General features: G+C 39.8%; 1 protein-coding gene across 4 annotated transcripts in view; it reads left to right on the top strand.

Annotated features, from left to right (window-relative positions):
- rock2b (rho-associated, coiled-coil containing protein kinase 2b) overlaps window positions 1-17,572 on the top strand; it is a 60,708-nt gene that overhangs the window by 30,292 nt on the left and 12,844 nt on the right. For all 4 annotated transcript variants that reach the window (XR_005130212.1, XM_037537977.1, XM_037537978.1 and 1 more), the window contains exons 11-26: window positions 1,901-1,989; window positions 2,113-2,161; window positions 3,200-3,335; window positions 4,472-4,563; window positions 5,092-5,338; window positions 6,731-6,837; window positions 7,602-7,761; window positions 7,880-8,040; window positions 8,762-8,946; window positions 9,312-9,381; window positions 10,961-11,064; window positions 12,166-12,352; window positions 12,864-12,957; window positions 15,302-15,396; window positions 16,579-16,767; window positions 17,310-17,478. Coding sequence is in view for 3 of the 4 variants with exons in the window: in XM_037537977.1 (XP_037393874.1) it covers window positions 1,901-1,989; window positions 2,113-2,161; window positions 3,200-3,335; window positions 4,472-4,563; window positions 5,092-5,338; window positions 6,731-6,837; window positions 7,602-7,761; window positions 7,880-8,040; window positions 8,762-8,946; window positions 9,312-9,381; window positions 10,961-11,064; window positions 12,166-12,352; window positions 12,864-12,957; window positions 15,302-15,396; window positions 16,579-16,767; window positions 17,310-17,478 (2,134 nt within the window). In the remaining variant the exon portion in view is untranslated. The remainder of the gene's footprint in view (window positions 1-1,900; window positions 1,990-2,112; window positions 2,162-3,199; window positions 3,336-4,471; window positions 4,564-5,091; window positions 5,339-6,730; window positions 6,838-7,601; window positions 7,762-7,879; window positions 8,041-8,761; window positions 8,947-9,311; window positions 9,382-10,960; window positions 11,065-12,165; window positions 12,353-12,863; window positions 12,958-15,301; window positions 15,397-16,578; window positions 16,768-17,309; window positions 17,479-17,572) is intronic.

Below are 17,572 nucleotides of genomic sequence, written 5' to 3' on the forward strand. Positions count from 1 at the left end.
GTCCCCGAGTGCAGGTGCACCTGCAGCTTCCTCATTGGAGTTTGGAAGCGGATTTTGTTTTCTTTGAATACTTTCTTGATCGGGACGTGCTCTTTTCTCCTCTGCTGCACCTCCTCCGTGTAGTTGTGATCAAAGAACATGCTTTTGTCTTGCACAAAAATTTTCCTCTTCCCAGCAGCTTGCAAGACTTTCTCCTTGATAGTGAGCTGCAAGAACCAAACCAAAATTGTGCGCGGTGGCATGCCAACTGAAGGCTTAGTGTCCAGCGCTCTGTGAGCTCTTTCAAAGCTGAAATCCATTTACATTTATGGCATTTGGCTGACGCTCTTATCCAGAGCGACTTACAATTTGATCAAGGTGGTTTTAGGAGTCTTGCCCAAGGACTCTTACTGGTATAGTGTAGGGTGTTTGCCCAGGTGGGGAGTGAACCCCAGTCTACAGTGTAGAAGGCAGAGGTGTTAACCACTACACTATCCCAGCCACTTCTGAATGGTCACCCAGTTCTGTTTTGATTAAATTGTCAACAAAACTGTGCATGGAGGTGCCCTCGACACCTTCTGGTACATCCTATATTCGAATGTTATTCCACCGAGAGCGACCTTCCAGGTCCGACAGTTGAGCGTGCTGAGGGTGTTCATTGGTTTTTGATGATCTGAATTAAGGAGTCTTTGACTCCAATATCCCAGCTCTCTGCCTCTGCCATACTTCACTGCATAGTCTGCCCAATCTGACTTCTGATACTTTCTGGTTAAATTCTGTAGACAGTTCGTCCAGTTGCGCCTTCATATTATGTCTAAAACTTACTCAAAATTCGGTTAGCTCTTTTCTCATGTCCGATTTCAGGTCAGACACAGCTTCACATACAACTTTGCGAGTGGAGTCCAGTGTTACCACCACACTCCCTTCATCCCAGATCAAAGTTCCTTGAATTTCGGGGATTTCGTTGGCCAATACCGGAGCTGTAACTTGCACTGCCATACGTTTTTTTGAGCCGCCGGAAGTCTCCTCTTTCCCAACTTTTTTTAAACTTGTTGCAGGCATCAAATTCTAAATGGGCATGTATATTCAAAAACATCTTGAACACTTTTCTTCATTTAAATTGATAACACATCATTGCATTCTGTTTTTATTCACATTGTGCACAGCCTCCCAGTTTTATTTTAATGGGGTTGTAATATCTGTCTCAAGATCTGTTTTCTTTTAACTTATTTTCTTTTAAAATGTATTGTCTTGGCATGTCCTGAATCAGCCCTGATATAATATCTGGCTTTAGAACATTCTGTAGCAGCACAAGGTATATCTTTCTTTATTTCCCTTCCATTGTCATTCTTGTTAAACTGATAAAGCCATGCTGTAGTCTTCCATGGAAGGCTTCCATCATGAAACATGAATGGGGCTTAAAATATTTTTACATCGTGATAACATCAGTTCTTAAAACAAAAAAGCAATGCACAGCTGAAGTAGCTGTGGCCTTTAGTCTTTAGTCTTTAAGTCTGTTTAGTCTACTTAGTCTACAAAGTTAAACTTCAACTGTTTTGTTACTGTTAACCTGTGATTTATTAAACCTATAGCCAAAACTAACAAACCTAAGCAAAAACTACTAAACCACACCAACAACTATCAAACCATACAAAAAAACTACTAGATCTTGCCCAAAACCAAACTGTATCAAGGACTTCCAAACAACACCAACAACTACCAAACTATACCATCAACTACTTATCAATACTAAAACCTACCAAACAATACCAGCAACTACCTATTCAGGCTTAAAACCCACCAAACTGTAACCAAAACTGCCAAAACTTTCCTCTACGTTTTCAGAAATGTGTATTTTAATGTAGTTGAGCTACATAAACTTACAGTGAATGCATATGTATTTTCTGCACTCTCTCTTTAGTCTAATGATCTGCAGAAGAAGCTGAGTAAGTTAGAAGAAAAGTTCAAACATGAGATGCAAGCCAAGGATGAACTGGAGAGCAAATGCAGGTACAGCTGGACACACAGTCACATTCAGTTTGTGCAGAACTGTTTCATTTTAAATGCGTTGTGTGCATAATTCCTCCAGTTATTGTGAAAATGACTAATTTTTAACTGTTTCTATCTCACCAGAACTGCAAATGATCGACTAGACAAACTGTCCAAGGAGCTTGAAGAGGAGGTAAGAGACTTGGAGTCCACAGATCCTTTTTACATGGCCATTTACTCACCTGTCTTTATTGTTAAGAATTAACCAAGATGTTTTTTGCTGTTGTCAATTCATTGAAGTGGAGAAAATGTAGTTTTTCAAGATATGGGCCCTTTAAAATCTATACTCAGGGTCTTCTTGGAATAATGGCTCACGCTAGCTTTATTTTGAGCTATTTTGTAATGAGAAATACTGAACCTGTGATATCGGGTGTGAGTTTTTTCACTCTCATGGCGCTATTTTAACATTTGTACAAATGTTTAACAAAGCTACAACTCTGTACTGGCGTTTACTGTTAGATTCAGAAGTATAAAAGACGCATGCCAGGAATTTGCTTTGGTATTGTAGTGTGTGAGTGCCATCCAGGACATGTTTGAATAGAACTTCTATTCATTCATAATTCAGAGAACAGATGAGCTGGTGAAACATTCAGCCCATTGTTGGCACAGTGCTCCACTCAGTTGTAGTTATTAAGTATTTATTTCATAAGTATTATATTAAGTTATTAGTATTTGGGTTTGTTCTCTGTAGAGGACATGTTTACTGTAAACTAATATTTCCCTTTAATGCCAAAGTCACTGAAAGAGAGTTGGGCTCGTTTATGCTTAATAGTTTCTGTATGGTGATGCATAAATCTTCTTAAGTAGCTTTCAGAGATTTTTATCCCCTGATGTTGGATTCAACACTGATCTCAGTTTGGAAATTGAAAGCCCATTTTCCCTTCAGCAGAGCCATTTGGCTACAGCACTGTTTCCACTGGCCGTTCCAGTCTTTTTTTTAAGATTTGACAGTGTGTAGTTTGTTGAGAATGTAATTAAATCTGTGTTGCCAAAAGTGTAGTAAGACACTTACAAAGTATGAATTCCCACTGAACAACATTGTGCGCTCTCTCTCTCTCTCTCTCTCTCTCTCTCTCTCTCTCTCTCTCTCTCTCTCTCTCTCTCTCTCTCTCTCTCTCTCTCTCTCTCTCTCTCTCTCTCTCTCTCTCTCTCTCTCTCTTTCTCTGAATAGATGAGCACTAGGCACAAGGCGGAGGACTCTTTGAGGAAGCTGGAGAGAGAGAAAGCTCTGCTGCAGCACCAGAACACAGAGAGTCTGAGAAAAGCTGATCTGGAGACAGAGCGGAAGCGAGGATTAGAGAATGAAGGTGAGAAAATGTATTGATTGCATATGTTTTTTTTTAACATACTAAATACAGACTAATCCTGTAAGATGCATACTGTATACTAGGGCTGCACATTATAGTTGCTGCTGGGTGTCACAGTGTTGATATTACAAGCTGTGAGTTATGATTTAAAATTGTATGCCTCTGACTGGATGTGCTCGAAGAATTGTGATTTTTTTTTATTTTTTTGGCTGCCTAACCTCTCTCTCTTTTAATGTTAATGAAAAGAAACATAAAATAAATAATAAAAAGAAATGAAATACTAACAGCCACTTACATCAATACTGCAAGAATATTTTTTGGGCACTGAAAGGCTGAGAAACAGCACTCCCTGAACAGCCTTTTCTTATGTGTATCTGATATAAGCGCACACAAATTATCAAATATATATTATAATTTAAAAACTCCTTGTGGTGTTGCAGGTTTGTTGTGACAGAATCCATTACTGCTTCACGCACTTGGCACACAGTACTGGCCGTGAGAACAATCTTAACATTTGATACATTTTACAGGCTCGGAGTTCGTGATGGAGTAGTTTTTGAGTTGCGCACTTGTTTTATAGTTGGCCAATTAGCAGAATAGCTAAGGTATTCTTCATGTGGAAGAGCACTCAGTGAAGTGCCAATCTAATTACATCACTCTGGTGCTGAACATGTGAGGTAATATGATCCATTCTGTCATTGCAGCGCTTAATGATGTGTTTAGCACAGAAACTGAAAAAATATGATTTACTGTGGAGCCCTACACTGTTACTAATCTTAATATTTTAAGATTGCGCAGGATATTAATGCACTGTTGTACTAATGGAAAGTGATATTTATGTTTGATTATTTGAGTATATCCAATGTTGGCATCTGTAAACTTCATATTAGAGTTACTAATTAAGTAATACTATACTTATTAAGTATACAACTGGGACACACTCCCCTGCACACCAGACAAGTTTTGAACTTTGACTCAACTCTTTTACTTGCTTTATTTGACCACTAAATCACATGCTTGCTTTGTATGATCTGCTAACAGCCTATAAAGTTACAATGCCAATCCTGTGCAGTCCACATTACCATTTATATTTTCATACATCCAAAGCATTTTAACGTGACTGCTGTGTTGTGCAGTGAACAGTCTGAAAGAGCAGCTGGCTGAGCTGAAAAAGAAGAGCCACAACTCACAGATCTCCACTGAGAAGAACATCCACCTGGAGAGACAGGTAAGTGCCCGCTGCTACATTTCAGAGCCCCCGGATTAAATGCACGCTCTTAAGCTCTCTTTGAGCTCTCTTTGAGCTCATTTTACTTGAAGACATATTTTAAATGATTACTGATTAAATTGAGATGGATTTATTAATTGTTGAACCTACAGCACTTTCAGTGGTAGCAGTCTTGTTTGACATTAACGTAATAACAAAACCTGGCATTATATTTGCTTTGTTATTGTTATTGAGTACCACACCACATAACACTAATGTGTACATCATTTTAGTCTGCGCTACCTATGGTTATTTAGAGGAAATTCTATACTACAAGTTACAGAATTTTACCTGGTAAAGCTAATTCAACATGCATAATTCTTTATTTGAACTCCCGTTGTGGAACTCAACCTTCATTACAGTGCAGTGTTTAATATGATGTAAGACACAGACAGGGATTTAAAAAGCAGCTGATAAAATATTGTCTGAACTCCTTGCTCTTCTTCACACCTCTCTCTTCTCTTTCCTTCACTCCTTCTCTCTGTGTAGTTAGAGGAGGTGAGTGCTAAGCTGCAGGTGGAAGTGAAGGAATCTGAGCGTCTGAAGAAAGCTCAGGGTGAGGCTGTAAAGCAAGCCCAACAGCTGGAGCTCTCTCTGCGGGAGCTGCAAGAGCGGCAGACCCAGCTGGAGAACAGCAAGCTGGGGCTGGAACAGGAAAAGCTCAGCCTACAGGACGCCCTAGAGGGTGAGAAGAGGGAGCGCAGCCACAGCTCCGAAATCATCACCGACCTGCAGGGTGAGTGAAGGAGGACGTGAGTGAGGGAAGGAGTGAGTAAGACATAAACAGAAAGAGAGATGGCTGAGTAAAGGAGGGAGGGAGTGAGTATGTGAACAAGGGACGGAGCAAGGGAGGAAATGAGTGAGCAGAAGAGGGAGAATAAAGAAGGGATAGAGTGAGTAAGAGGAAGAATGTGGGGGGAGTGTGTGAATGAGTGAAGGAGACAATGACCAAGTGAGTGAGGGCGGGAGAGAATGAGAAAGGGAAGGAAGGAGTGAATAAGACAAAGAGAGTGAGAGAAAGAGTGAGCCAGGCAGTGAGTGAAAGAGGAAGTAAAGGAGTATGAGAGTGAGTAAAGGAGTGTGAGAGTGACCAAGTGAGGAAGTGAGTAAAGGAGATTGAGTGAAGGAGGCAATGACTGAGTGAAGGAGTTAGTGTGGGAGGGAATGAGGGAGGAAAGGAAGAGGAAGTGAGTGAAGGAAAGAGGTATGAAGTGAGCAAGTGTGAGGGGAAAAAGTGGAGGCTGCCATAAGTGCACTTAAAAAGAATTCTACATACATCTTGACATGGCTAGATGCAGGTTCCCTGCGTTAGACCAATCACAGTTAGGAGGATGTCTCAGAACAAACAGTGTAGTGATTTGGACAAATCACAGAGATTAGGACCAATCACAGTCAGGGGGAGGTCTCAGAAGGAACAACGCAGTGATTAGGACCAATCACAGTCAGGGGGAGGTCTCAGCATGAACAATACAGTGGTTAGGAACAGTCACAGAGTTCAGTATGTAGTGTGTGTTTGCATTTGAAATGTACTGCCAGTTAAGGAGACAGCAAGAAAGTTGGATGAGATTAACTATAAACTATAAGGGCGTTTTTTTTTTTTTTGTTTTTTTTTTTGGACTGGCCCTGGATAGCATTTTCCTTTCCATGGAGAATTCCCCTCAGAATGCTTTGTAGTCCTAGACTTGGGCTAATTCCTCTCTGAGAAATTGACCGTCTGAGTGTATATCTGCCTGGAGTTCTGATGTTATTAGAAATAGTTTTTAAACTTCTCTAATGATCACTTCCTAATCTCTGTGGCCTGATAGGTGTGTGTAAAGGCAGAATGTGTATAAGGTTGTCTCTAGTGCTGTATTTCCTCCTCCCTCTCTGAGACACACACTGGACCCTTGTCTCTCCAGAATGTGTGCTGCTGTTGTGTTTGGGTGGAGTTTCTTCTGTGGAGAGTAAACACTGGCTCAGTGATATTTTCAGCCCACAGTCCAGAGGCAGGTACCTGATGTCATGCTTCAGACCTGAGAGAATGTTTCTCCATTGGTCTTCTCTGTGTCCTACACACCTCTGAGGCCATTGGTGGGTTAGATTTACTTTCTCTTCTCTCTCTCTTACTCTCCCTCTCTCTGTCTTTCAGCTCGTGTCTCAGGTCTGGAGGATGAGCTGAAACAGATGAAAAGTTCTCTTTCTAAGGCTGAGGGGGAGAAGAGACAGCTACAGGAGGAACTGACCGATCTGGAGAAGGTAAGTTGTCTTAAATCTGTGTTTGTGTATCTGTGTGTGCATTGAATGAATCAGGGTGCATTGTGTTTTTCATACCTTTTGGACAAAAACATTGTTTTATTGTTTAAAACTGAAAGACCATTAAAACATTTCTTTCTGTTGTGTTGGCGTTTGCAGCGGTCCGGTGGGCAAACTCAGCCCTCATTAAATGGGCCGCTGCCTGCTCCGCTCCTCCCAGCGTCTCTAAACTGTTAGGGCTACAGCGGTGTACAGCTGACAGAGAGCTGTCAGAAGGCAGAGCTAGTAAAGGTTCCACCGTTGTTTATGCTACACATAGTGAGCAAAAGTTGCACCGTTTCAACACGTGGGATATCGCGACAAAGAATGATCAAATTTAGATGTATTTTCTGTATCCACAATCAACGTTTTGCCCTCAGTAACAACAGCTACAGCAAATTGTAGTGACATTTTTATTGTAAGTGTAGATATACTATGCAATAACATACCTAAGACCTGGTCCAATTCCAAGATGACATTCCATTTAAAAAGGTTTCTCTGCTTTTGCCGCTCCGTAAATAGGTCCCGCATAGGTAAATGGAGCGCACCTCTCGTGTCCTGACATACATCACAAGCATATCACGTTATCTTCAGTAATTTGCACGTAACTGAAGTTGATGGAAACACTGTTTTTTTGTTTTACCAACTTAAAATTAGCAATTTTTTTTAATGGAGACCCTGCTCTCTCTCTCGCTCTCTCTCGCTCTCCCCTGTCTGTCTGTCTGTAGGTAAGAAGTCAGCAGGAAATAGACCTCTCCTTCAAACTCAAATCTGTCCAGCAGCGTTTGGAGCAGGAGGAGGAGGAACATAAAGCCACTAAAGCTCGCCTTGCTGACCACAGCAAACTCAACCAGTCCATCGAGGAGGCCAAGTCTGAAGTGCTGAGAGGTGAGAAGCCTCCAAATACTGTAAAGATGCTTCCTCTTAATGAAATAAATAAAGTTTGGTTTGACATTGTATTCTTTCTCAGTGAGAAATCTATGTGTATGCATGTGTGTGTGTTCAGACATGGAGCGTAAACTACAGGAGGAGCGCCTGGCTAAGCAGCAGCTGGAGGGTAAACTGATGCAGATGGAGAAACATCACTCAGTTTTAGACTGCGACTACAAACAGGCCCAGCACGAGCTGCAGGAGCTGCGCTCACACAAAAACAAACTCACTGAGGAGGTCTGTCTCTCTGTCTGTCTGTCTTTTTTTGTTAGGTTTGTCTGAAGCAGGAGCCTGCATTTGTCTTTTTGCACTCTACATGTTGGCTGTGTTTAGTTAATTCCTAGAGAACCCGTCATAGAAAAATACTATACTGTAGCAACGATGCATGTATATTTACATATTTTTGCTATGAATGATGCAGAAGAGTTTTGTTTGAACAGGACTTCAGACTAACGGGTGATGTTGCAAGATGTTTTTATCTGGGAGAGAGTTGTTATGACTTGGATGATATTTTCCTTTCAATGGAGAATATCCAGTCAGAATGCTGTATTTTCCTTCTCTATAATTTTACACACCCACATGAGATTTACTCACACTGCCTCACATCACACTTTCTCTCAGAGAACATGGGCAACATGTCTGCAGATGTTTGTTTTCAACATGGCACATTGTTGTAGCTGTTCCATCACCTGTTGAAAATTTGTGCCATTATTTCGAACTTTTTAAAAGATTTAGCAGAATCAATATTTCCAACAGAATTAGTTACCTACCCTTTAGCATTCAATTCAAAACCTTTCCTCCATTTGAATGATAAAATCATCTTTTCAGATAGTTTTGGATAGTTATTGGACGTTAAATACAGTTGGTTATCAGTTAATATGCTCATTTACATCCTTATTTGTATTAAAATTAGAGAGTGTAACATATGCTCAGCAAACTCTTCTCTGTTTGATTGTAGGTGGATGTGCTGACTGTGCGCGTAGAGCAGGAGACTCAACGGAGGAATCTGTCTCAAGCTGATCTGAAAGCTCATAGACAGGAGGTCAGCACACTGCGCTCCTCAGAAAAACAACTCAAACAAGAGCTGAACCACCTGCTGGAGCTCAAACTCAGCCTGGAGAAACATAACCAGGAGCTGCGCAGGTGTGTTTCTATGTACTGAACCTTATTCATGATTTACACATTCACTTAGGTTGTGTAAAGCAGCATTTGAGCTGGATTAGTTTTACCAGAGGAGGTTCTGTAAGGTAATTTGTGAGAGATTTAATTGGTCCTTGTGTATATATGCACTTCACATGGTCTGTTAGCAGATTTTATTATTCTATTAATGTGAGGTGGACTGGTCTGCTCTGTGTTTAGCCAGGTACAAAGCCATTGTCTGAATTGGACAGTTATGGACATTGCAAGTTTGTACTGTGTTAAAATCATGGATCTCATCAGGTAAAAGTAATCCAGCATAACGCCCACTTAAAAAAAGGAGATGCAAGTTTTTGTTTGTGTTCAATCAGGGAGAGAGAAGATTCTGAGCTCCATCTGAAGGAGTTAAAGGACCAGCTGGAGGCAGAGCAGTATTTCACAGTATGTTTGCCATTTTTGTGGCTGCTGTGCGTGTGAGTGCGTGTGAGTGCGTGTGAGTGCGTGTGAGTGCGTGTGAGGGCGTGTGAGGGCGTGTGAGGGCGTGTGAGGGCGTGTGAGGGCGTGTGAGGGCGTGTGAGGGCGTGTGAGTTAAGGGTGTTCCACATAGTAATACCAGAGCTGGGATGTAACGAAATACAAGTATTTAGAATATGTTCTCATAATACAGCGATTAAATATCTATCTGTATTTGCTCAAAATTACATTTTGTAAAGGCATCATTCAGAACACAGATACTTTTGACATTTTAAAAGATTACTTTGAGAATACTTACCCACTACAAAAATGTATACCATCTTTAAAAGAAACACTGTCAGTGATTGTTTATTAACTACTTTAAAATTAGCATGGTCAAGAAATCAAAAACAGCTTCTAAAGTTCCTGCTAAAACCTGAGTAGACTGATGATTCAACGTGATGATCAGTTATTAATCTCAGTGTTACTGAACTCTGATAAAGCCCGAGTAGACTGATAAAATCAGAGTGATGATCAGTTATTAATCTCAGTGTTACTGAACTCTGATAAAGCCCGAGTAGACTGATAAAATCAGAGTGATGATCAGTTATTAATCTCAGTGTTACTGAACTCTGATAAAGCCCGAGTAGACTGATAAAATCAGAGTGATGATCAGTTATTAATCTCAGTGTTACTGAGCTCTGATAAAGCCCGAGTAGACTGATAAAATCAGAGTGATGATCAGTTATTAATCTCAGTGTTACTGAGCTCTGATAAAGCCTGAGGAGACTAATAAATCAATGCAATGATCAGTTATTAATCTCAGCATTACTGAGCTCTGATAAAGCCTGAGTAGACTAATAAATCAAAGTGATGATCAGTCATATGTAGTGAAGGTGGACATGGAGATGGTTGGTGTGAAAGTAGAGGAGGCAATGGATAGGGCAGGATGGAGGCAGATGATCCGCTGTGGCGACCCCTAAAGGGAGCAGCCGAAAGAAGAAGAAGATGATCAGTTATTAGTCTCAGCGTTAATGAGTTCTGCCAAAGCCTAAGAAGACCAATAATGTGATGACCCAGCTTTTAATCTCAGCATTTTTAAACACTTTTGAGGGATGATGGAACTGATTATTCCCCTAAGTAGTGGATAAGCTCACAAGTGATAAGCTTGACATTGGTGCTTACTGACTTGACTGGACACACACATCATTAACTGAAAATCATGTGGTTACCCACATTATAGTCAGATGTGAAAGATCTTGTTATTGACATAAGACTAATTATATGCTTAGCTCATGTGACAACAGTGAGTGAATTGTGGGAGCAGCAAGGGATGAGAGCCCAAATAGTGTTGAAAATTGTGTAACTTCATTTAAATTAGTTAATTTCTCATGAAGTATTCTGCCCAAAACTAACGCTGGCTCACTGCAGCTGGAAAATGTTAGCCTAAAAGTAAAGATTTTCCTGTCTGAACGTTCTTATCCTCATTTTGGACAGGCTTAATTTTGGACTTAAATTAATCTGGCTAGCTAAGAAAATCCTAATTTGTGTTTTTTTGTGCTTGCAGAACCTGTATAAGACTCAGATTCGTGAGCTGAAGGAGGAATGTGATGAAAAAATGAAGTTGTACCAGGACGCACAGCAGAGACTGGAGGATCTACAGGAAGAGAGGTGTGTGTGTGTGTGTGTGTGTGTGGACCATACCAGTGCTCTCTCAATGTTTTCCTTTTTCTGGAATAGCACCCCTGTGTAGTTTAATGCCATGCCTAAATCTAAAACATCTGGCTTTAGTATTCAAAAGCCACTAATGTGCCTAATTAGCTGGATCAGTTTGTTCTCTTCTCTCAGAAGGAATAGAGGCAATGTCAGTACACACAAACCCCAAGATTGCACAGTTGTCTAGAACTGATGTTTTACCAGACATTTAAATCTTATAAGTTTTAAAACTGATTTTAAATATGTGAATGTCTTTTTTTTTTGTTGGTTTATTTACAATTAGAAGCACTATTACATTCTGTGGTGATGCCTAAACACCAGGGTAAAAAAGACATTGTGTATATGAGACTAATTCGGAACAGTTCAGCAACCAAACATATACATCTGTTAGTAACCCTGTGGTTAGAAAGTGACCACTGATGAAGGCCTACAGAACGACAGAAATGATAATAAAGTCAAACACACTGAAAAGACCTTGCAAATATTGTGCACTCTCAAAAGTTATATCATGGGTACATCCAGGGCAAATCTTAAGATTTGATTTTTAACTTGTTGAAATAAATGATATAAAGATATTAAAAAAAACTTGAATTTGGTTTTTAAAATTGTACAGCACAAATCATCACTCACCATGAGCAGTTCTAGACTAAATAAAGAAGTAAAGTTCTAGACCTTTTTTTAAAATCAGAAATGTACTGAAAGTGCCATCTAGTGTCACTCATTATTCATTACACATCACATTTTTAAGGTTTGCAATGTATTATTGCAGTGTTTCCCACTAATGTACCTAAAGTACCCCTTCTGTGCATGTTGGGTGCAGGCATGTTGGGTGCCTGATCCAGCATAAACTACCCTTCCTGAGTTGAAGTAGGTGTGCTTGAAAAGGAAAAACATACAGAGTAGAATGTGTCGAAGAGGGGTACTCTAAGGCAAGGGTTGGGAACCATTGCATTAACAAATATACTCTACTGCTGGGCGGTGATATAAAAAATGTCCATTCAGTTTCTAACACATGATCACATACTGAAATAGGTGCATTTGTGTGTGTGTGTTTAGGGACTCTCTGGCCGCTCAGCTGGAGGCAAGTCTAACAAAGGCGGATTCAGAGCAGCTGGCGCGCTCCATCGCTGAGGAGCAGTACTCGGACCTGGAGAAGGAAAAAATCATGAAAGAGCTGGAGATCAAAGATATGATAGCAAGACACCGACAGGAGCTCAGTGACAAGGACAATACTATCAGCTCGGTGAGAGAGAGAGATCAGCTTATCAGGTTGACATATCTGTACCTAAGAGTGTATTATAGTGAGGTTTTTAAACACTGTGCACACTCAATTAAGTTAGACACATGTTGGTACACTATGTAAGTGTACAGTCAGAGACTGTAGCTCAGGTGTGTCCACTGAAGGTCCTGAAAGGCCAGAGTCCAGCACATTTTGGTGATTTTTCCTGCTCAAAGTTTCTTACTAAACCTGGTCTTTAACTCAATCAGGTGGGTTTGAGCATAAACTAACTGCGCTGGAGTAAAGCCCTCCAGGACTGGAGCTATCCACTCTGTTATAGATCATACTTTTCCATAGACAGTTTGTGTCCTCTAGCCTTTTATCAGTGATCAGTTTGTGATCACAGAGGCGCTCTTGGCTCTAATTGTAGGTGTACATGATAAAATAGCCAGTGAATGTAGGTAGAGTGTAGCTTGAACTAATGTTTTAGGACCCAACTTTTACTGTGTGTTTTCTCTGTTGTGTGTATGATCAGCTAGAGGAGTCCAACCGCACTCTAACTGTGGATGTAGCCAATCTGGCCAGTGAGAAAGAAGAGATCAATAATCAGCTCAAAGAGCTACAACAGCGTAAGTGTAACATTTTCTCCAAATATTCTGTTTTAGTTAGCTAACCTTTTTCCCTGTAAAGGATCTTTTTGGACATGCATTTGAAAAAAACAAAAGTACAGTTTTAAACTGGGTTTTCTGTTTAATGGGTAGCCAATGCAAAAACTCTAAAGCTGGAATGTGGACATTAACATGTGTGCCGTGCAATTCTGACCATGCCGAAGTCTCTGTATGCTCTTAACTGGACGACTCACAATACAGCAAACAAATAGAATGAGAAGTAATTGTATCAAACGATAATATATGGTCCATATTTACCCCAAGTTGCACCACACAAGATTACTGCGATATCAAGTGACAATTTACAGCAATATTTTCTGTTTCAGCCTTTTGAATCTGGCCTACAGGAGTCACCTTACATTTAGTGCTGTTCAGATAAGAGTGGGCAATATGGCAAAAATATATCACAATCCCCAAAGACATTTTCACACTATACAATACATAGAAATGCTGACACAGTGCTCCAGTATTGCCATGTTTAAAAACATATGGCCTGTCTGGGCCCAGTGATTTTTATTCAGCATTTCACATACTGTGTCGCAGTAAATATAATTAAACATCCTAATTATGCTTTCTTTTTAATGAAGCATGTAGTCAGTCAGTGTTCTTTAACTCAGAAAAGCATTTGTGTATCACTGTAATAAAACATATAATTTATCAGATATTGCCCAAAAGAAGCATATGAATAAGAAACAGGATAGGGTCTAATACAGATCCCTGGGGGACACCTGAACACTAAGAGGTGAAGAATGCCTACCTAAGCCTACACATTCCTTATACCCAGTCATATAAGCCTTGATTTGGTCTAGTGCAATACCAGAAATCCCTATGGCCTTAGTATAAGTGGTTCAGCTGCTGGACTGCAAATAAGTCTGTAGTTGTCTGGCAACAACCTTTAGCTGTAAAAAGCAAGTTGGAGATTAGCCTGTAATTTGGTAAAACAGGGTAAAGATCATGTTTCTTCAGTGGAGGTTTCACAAAGGTATTATAAAAAGTTGTGTTACCACAATTGTTGTCCAGTATCTAGTAATGATATTACTAATGACTGGGCACATTGCTTTAAACAAGCTTAGAATAATGTAGTTTATAGAGCATCAAGAGTGGAGGTAAAAGGCTACAATTTAAAAACAGTTCTGGACTCTACAGACTTATTAACTGCAGTAAAATAACTAAATGAAGAATTTTGGGTCATAACAGGAGCAATGTCCAAAGGAGAAAAAGAAGTGTTAAGTGACATTAGTCATGTTTTGCTAAATGTGATCTATGCTTGTTTAAAATAAATGAAGAAAACAACAACAGACGTTATACGAATGAGCCGTCCTGGGCCGTTCATTTGTATTAAGTAAAAAGCTAACTGTGGAAAATAAATGTCTGATAGTATATATATCAAATAGCACAGAACAATATTTGGATCTTGCTTCCCTCTGTCAGGGAATAGCTGTGCTGATGTTCTCTATAAGCCAATTGAAGGACTAGGGAGGTCTTCCTCCATTTGGATTCAAGCCTGTGGCCCTCTGCTTTTAAGACCCTGAGCTGGGAAGTGAACCACGCAAGTGAGAGAGAGGCAGAGTACTTTCTCAGGGGATAACTCATAGAAGGCGTTAGACCAAAGGATTCAAATGTGAAAGCATTAAAGGAGGAAGGGGGCAGACAGGGCCACAGACATTCACAGACAGTCTTCAGAGCAGCTGAAACATGGTTGACATCAATATTTGTAGTGTTGTTTTTATGTATGTGTGTGTATATATATATATATATATATATATATATATATATATATATATATATATAGCATGATTATTACATCAATATATTATGTTATTGTTGCTTAATCTTGTAAATAAATCTTAATACATTTTTTCATTCAGCTGTTGGGTTGCATGTGTAGTAACATTCAAAAGTTTAGACACCTGATTACATTTTTCATAAGCTTAAAGGCAATTTGAATGATAGGTTTCTGCTTAAAAGCTTAGAACCAATTCCAAAACTATTTGGGAAGGTGAAGTTTAAAATTTCCAAGGAATAAAATGTCCCCCGTTTAAGTGTTCAGCATGTGTGGGAGTTCAAGCCTATTGGAAAAGCATCTCAGGTAGCTCCTCATTAAGCTGCTACAGAGAATACCAAAAGTCTTTAAAGCTGCATTAAGCAATGAAAGAAGGAAGTATTTTAAAGAATCTCACATAATATGATAGTTCCTAAAAGTAAGAATTTTTTAATAAATAGAAACCAATCTACTGGTACTGTATGTTTAGTGAGTGTAGATGAAAAGTTAGACTGATGTTTAGTGTTTGTTTGTTGAATGCAGAGTTGCTAAAGACTAAAGAAGAGGAGAAGCAGCTGAGCGTTGTGAAGGTGTCCTTTGAGAAGCAGCTTCAGTCAGAGAGAACACTAAAGATCCAGGTGGGTGTTGTTTTGTGTGTAAACACAGATATCTGGTATTTCTTTGTTTAAAGCCCTTTGATACAATTGATTTAAAGCCACAGAGAACCTTGTTTTCTGTCTATGTAGGATAACCCCTTGATAGGCTAGGATCCACTGGTGGGCCCCACACTTCTATAACCTAAGAATAGCTCAGCCAGTTTAGATTGAAATTCCTTAGTATGTTATAAGCCTGGCAGTTTAAGGGGTTGATCTATAGGGCACAAAATATACATATACAAAATAGGTCTGGTGAATAACTTTCTATTGTCTACTAAATAGCCAAAACTGCCAAAATTCTCCTCTTCAGGTGTAAACTGGGCAGCGCTTACACAACCGTGTAAAGCCAGTTTCATTTTCAATTTCTTTTGGCTCACACTGTTTTACTCTAGAGTTCTGCTGTAGTAGTGTAGCAAGCTGGAAGTGTTGCACTGAAGGTTGGGGCAGTCATGGGCTGGAGGTTAATGAACCAGCCTCGTCGCCGGTTCGATCCCCAGAGCCGACAGCACATGACTGAGGTGTCCTTGAGCAAGACACCAAACCCCCAACTGCTCCCCAGGCGCTGCAGATTGGGCTGCCCACCGCTCCGGGCAAGTGTGCTCACTGCCCCCTAGTGTGTGTGTGTGTGTGTGTGTGTGTGTGTGTGTGTGTGTGTGTGTGTGTGTGTGTGTGTGTGTGTGTGTGTGTGTGTGTGTGTGTGTGTGTGTGTGTGCTCACTAGAGTGTATGTGGTGTTTCACTTCATGGATGGCTTAAATGCGGAGGTGAAATTTCCCTGTTGTGGGACTAATAAGGGTCACTTAATCTTAATCTTAATTAATCCAATCACACACACCAGACGGTTCTCAGATTGATCTGATAAATGATTTTAAAGCATTTTTACTATGTATTCATTTATTTATTTGTAATATATTTAATTAATTCTGTCTTGTTTTATTTAGTTTTCACTGGTTTAATATACCACTCAATTTCAGTATTATTTAAACTTTTTATATAATATATAATTTTTAACATTTTACACTGTGTTCCCTGGGACATGTAAGTTTACCTTCAGAACCTAAAATTATTGTGCTTTCTTTCATGAGTCTTATGAATGCGTTCCAGTCATATTACAGCTGAGGATTGTTGGTTTTAGGTGTGTAATGTGTTTTTTTCCTGTGTTTAGGCCGTTAATAAGCTGGCTGAGATCATGAACAAGAAGGAATTAGTGCCCAGTGGCCGGCGTGGCGATGACATCGAGCTGCGCAGGAGAGAGAAAGAAAACAGGAAGTTGCAGCTGGAGCTGCGCTCTGAGAAAGAGAAACTCAACAGCACCATCATCAAATACCAGAAAGAGATCAACGAGATGCAGGCTGTGAGTCCTCACACCATCTCAGATACAAGCAGAATGCAACCTAAGCACAACTTAACTACAACCAAAATATCTTACAAAGCCATTCAATATTTTATAATCAAATGTCATATTAATAATTGTTATTCAGTGTAAACTGTAGACTGAAATGTTATAAACTGCAAAACATAAACCAACAGTTTCACAAATGAAAGCAAGTTGAGGACAATAAGAATTTATTACATTTTTTCAAGTGGTGAAAACACAGCAAAGACTTTATCTATTTATTTGTCACAAAATTACTATAAACAGCTATTTGATCAGTGAGATTTGAAAATTTCTTTTTACTGCAAATGGTTTAAACCTTGCAGAATATTAACATCATATTAGTCATTTTATGCTTATACAGTTATATGCAAACATTTGAACACCCGTCTTATCATTTTCTAATTGAAAATACATCCTCTGAAAGGAGCTAATTTTATCTTCTAATTTCAATTCCAATGAATTTCTACTAATCCCAGCTGCTTTCTGTCTGTGTATGTCTGTTTGTGTCTGTTGTATAGTTGATAATGGAGGACTCTCAGGTGCGTTTAGAACTGCAGATGGCTCTGGACAGCAAGGACAGTGATATAGAGCGTCTGCGCAGTCAGCTGACCTCTCTCAGCATCCACTCTCTAGACACCACCAGCATCAGTAGCACAGGCAACGAGCTGGACAATGAGCTTTACCCAGGTACTACTGCTGCATCTCACACACAGGCATATACAGTTGTGTGTTAATAATTTAACACATCCTCTATAGAGAACACACTTCTGCACTTCTGTTG

The sequence above is a fragment of the Pygocentrus nattereri genome, chromosome 4 (assembly GCF_015220715.1).
Source record: "Pygocentrus nattereri isolate fPygNat1 chromosome 4, fPygNat1.pri, whole genome shotgun sequence".
Classification (NCBI taxonomy): Eukaryota; Metazoa; Chordata; class Actinopteri; order Characiformes; family Serrasalmidae; genus Pygocentrus; species Pygocentrus nattereri.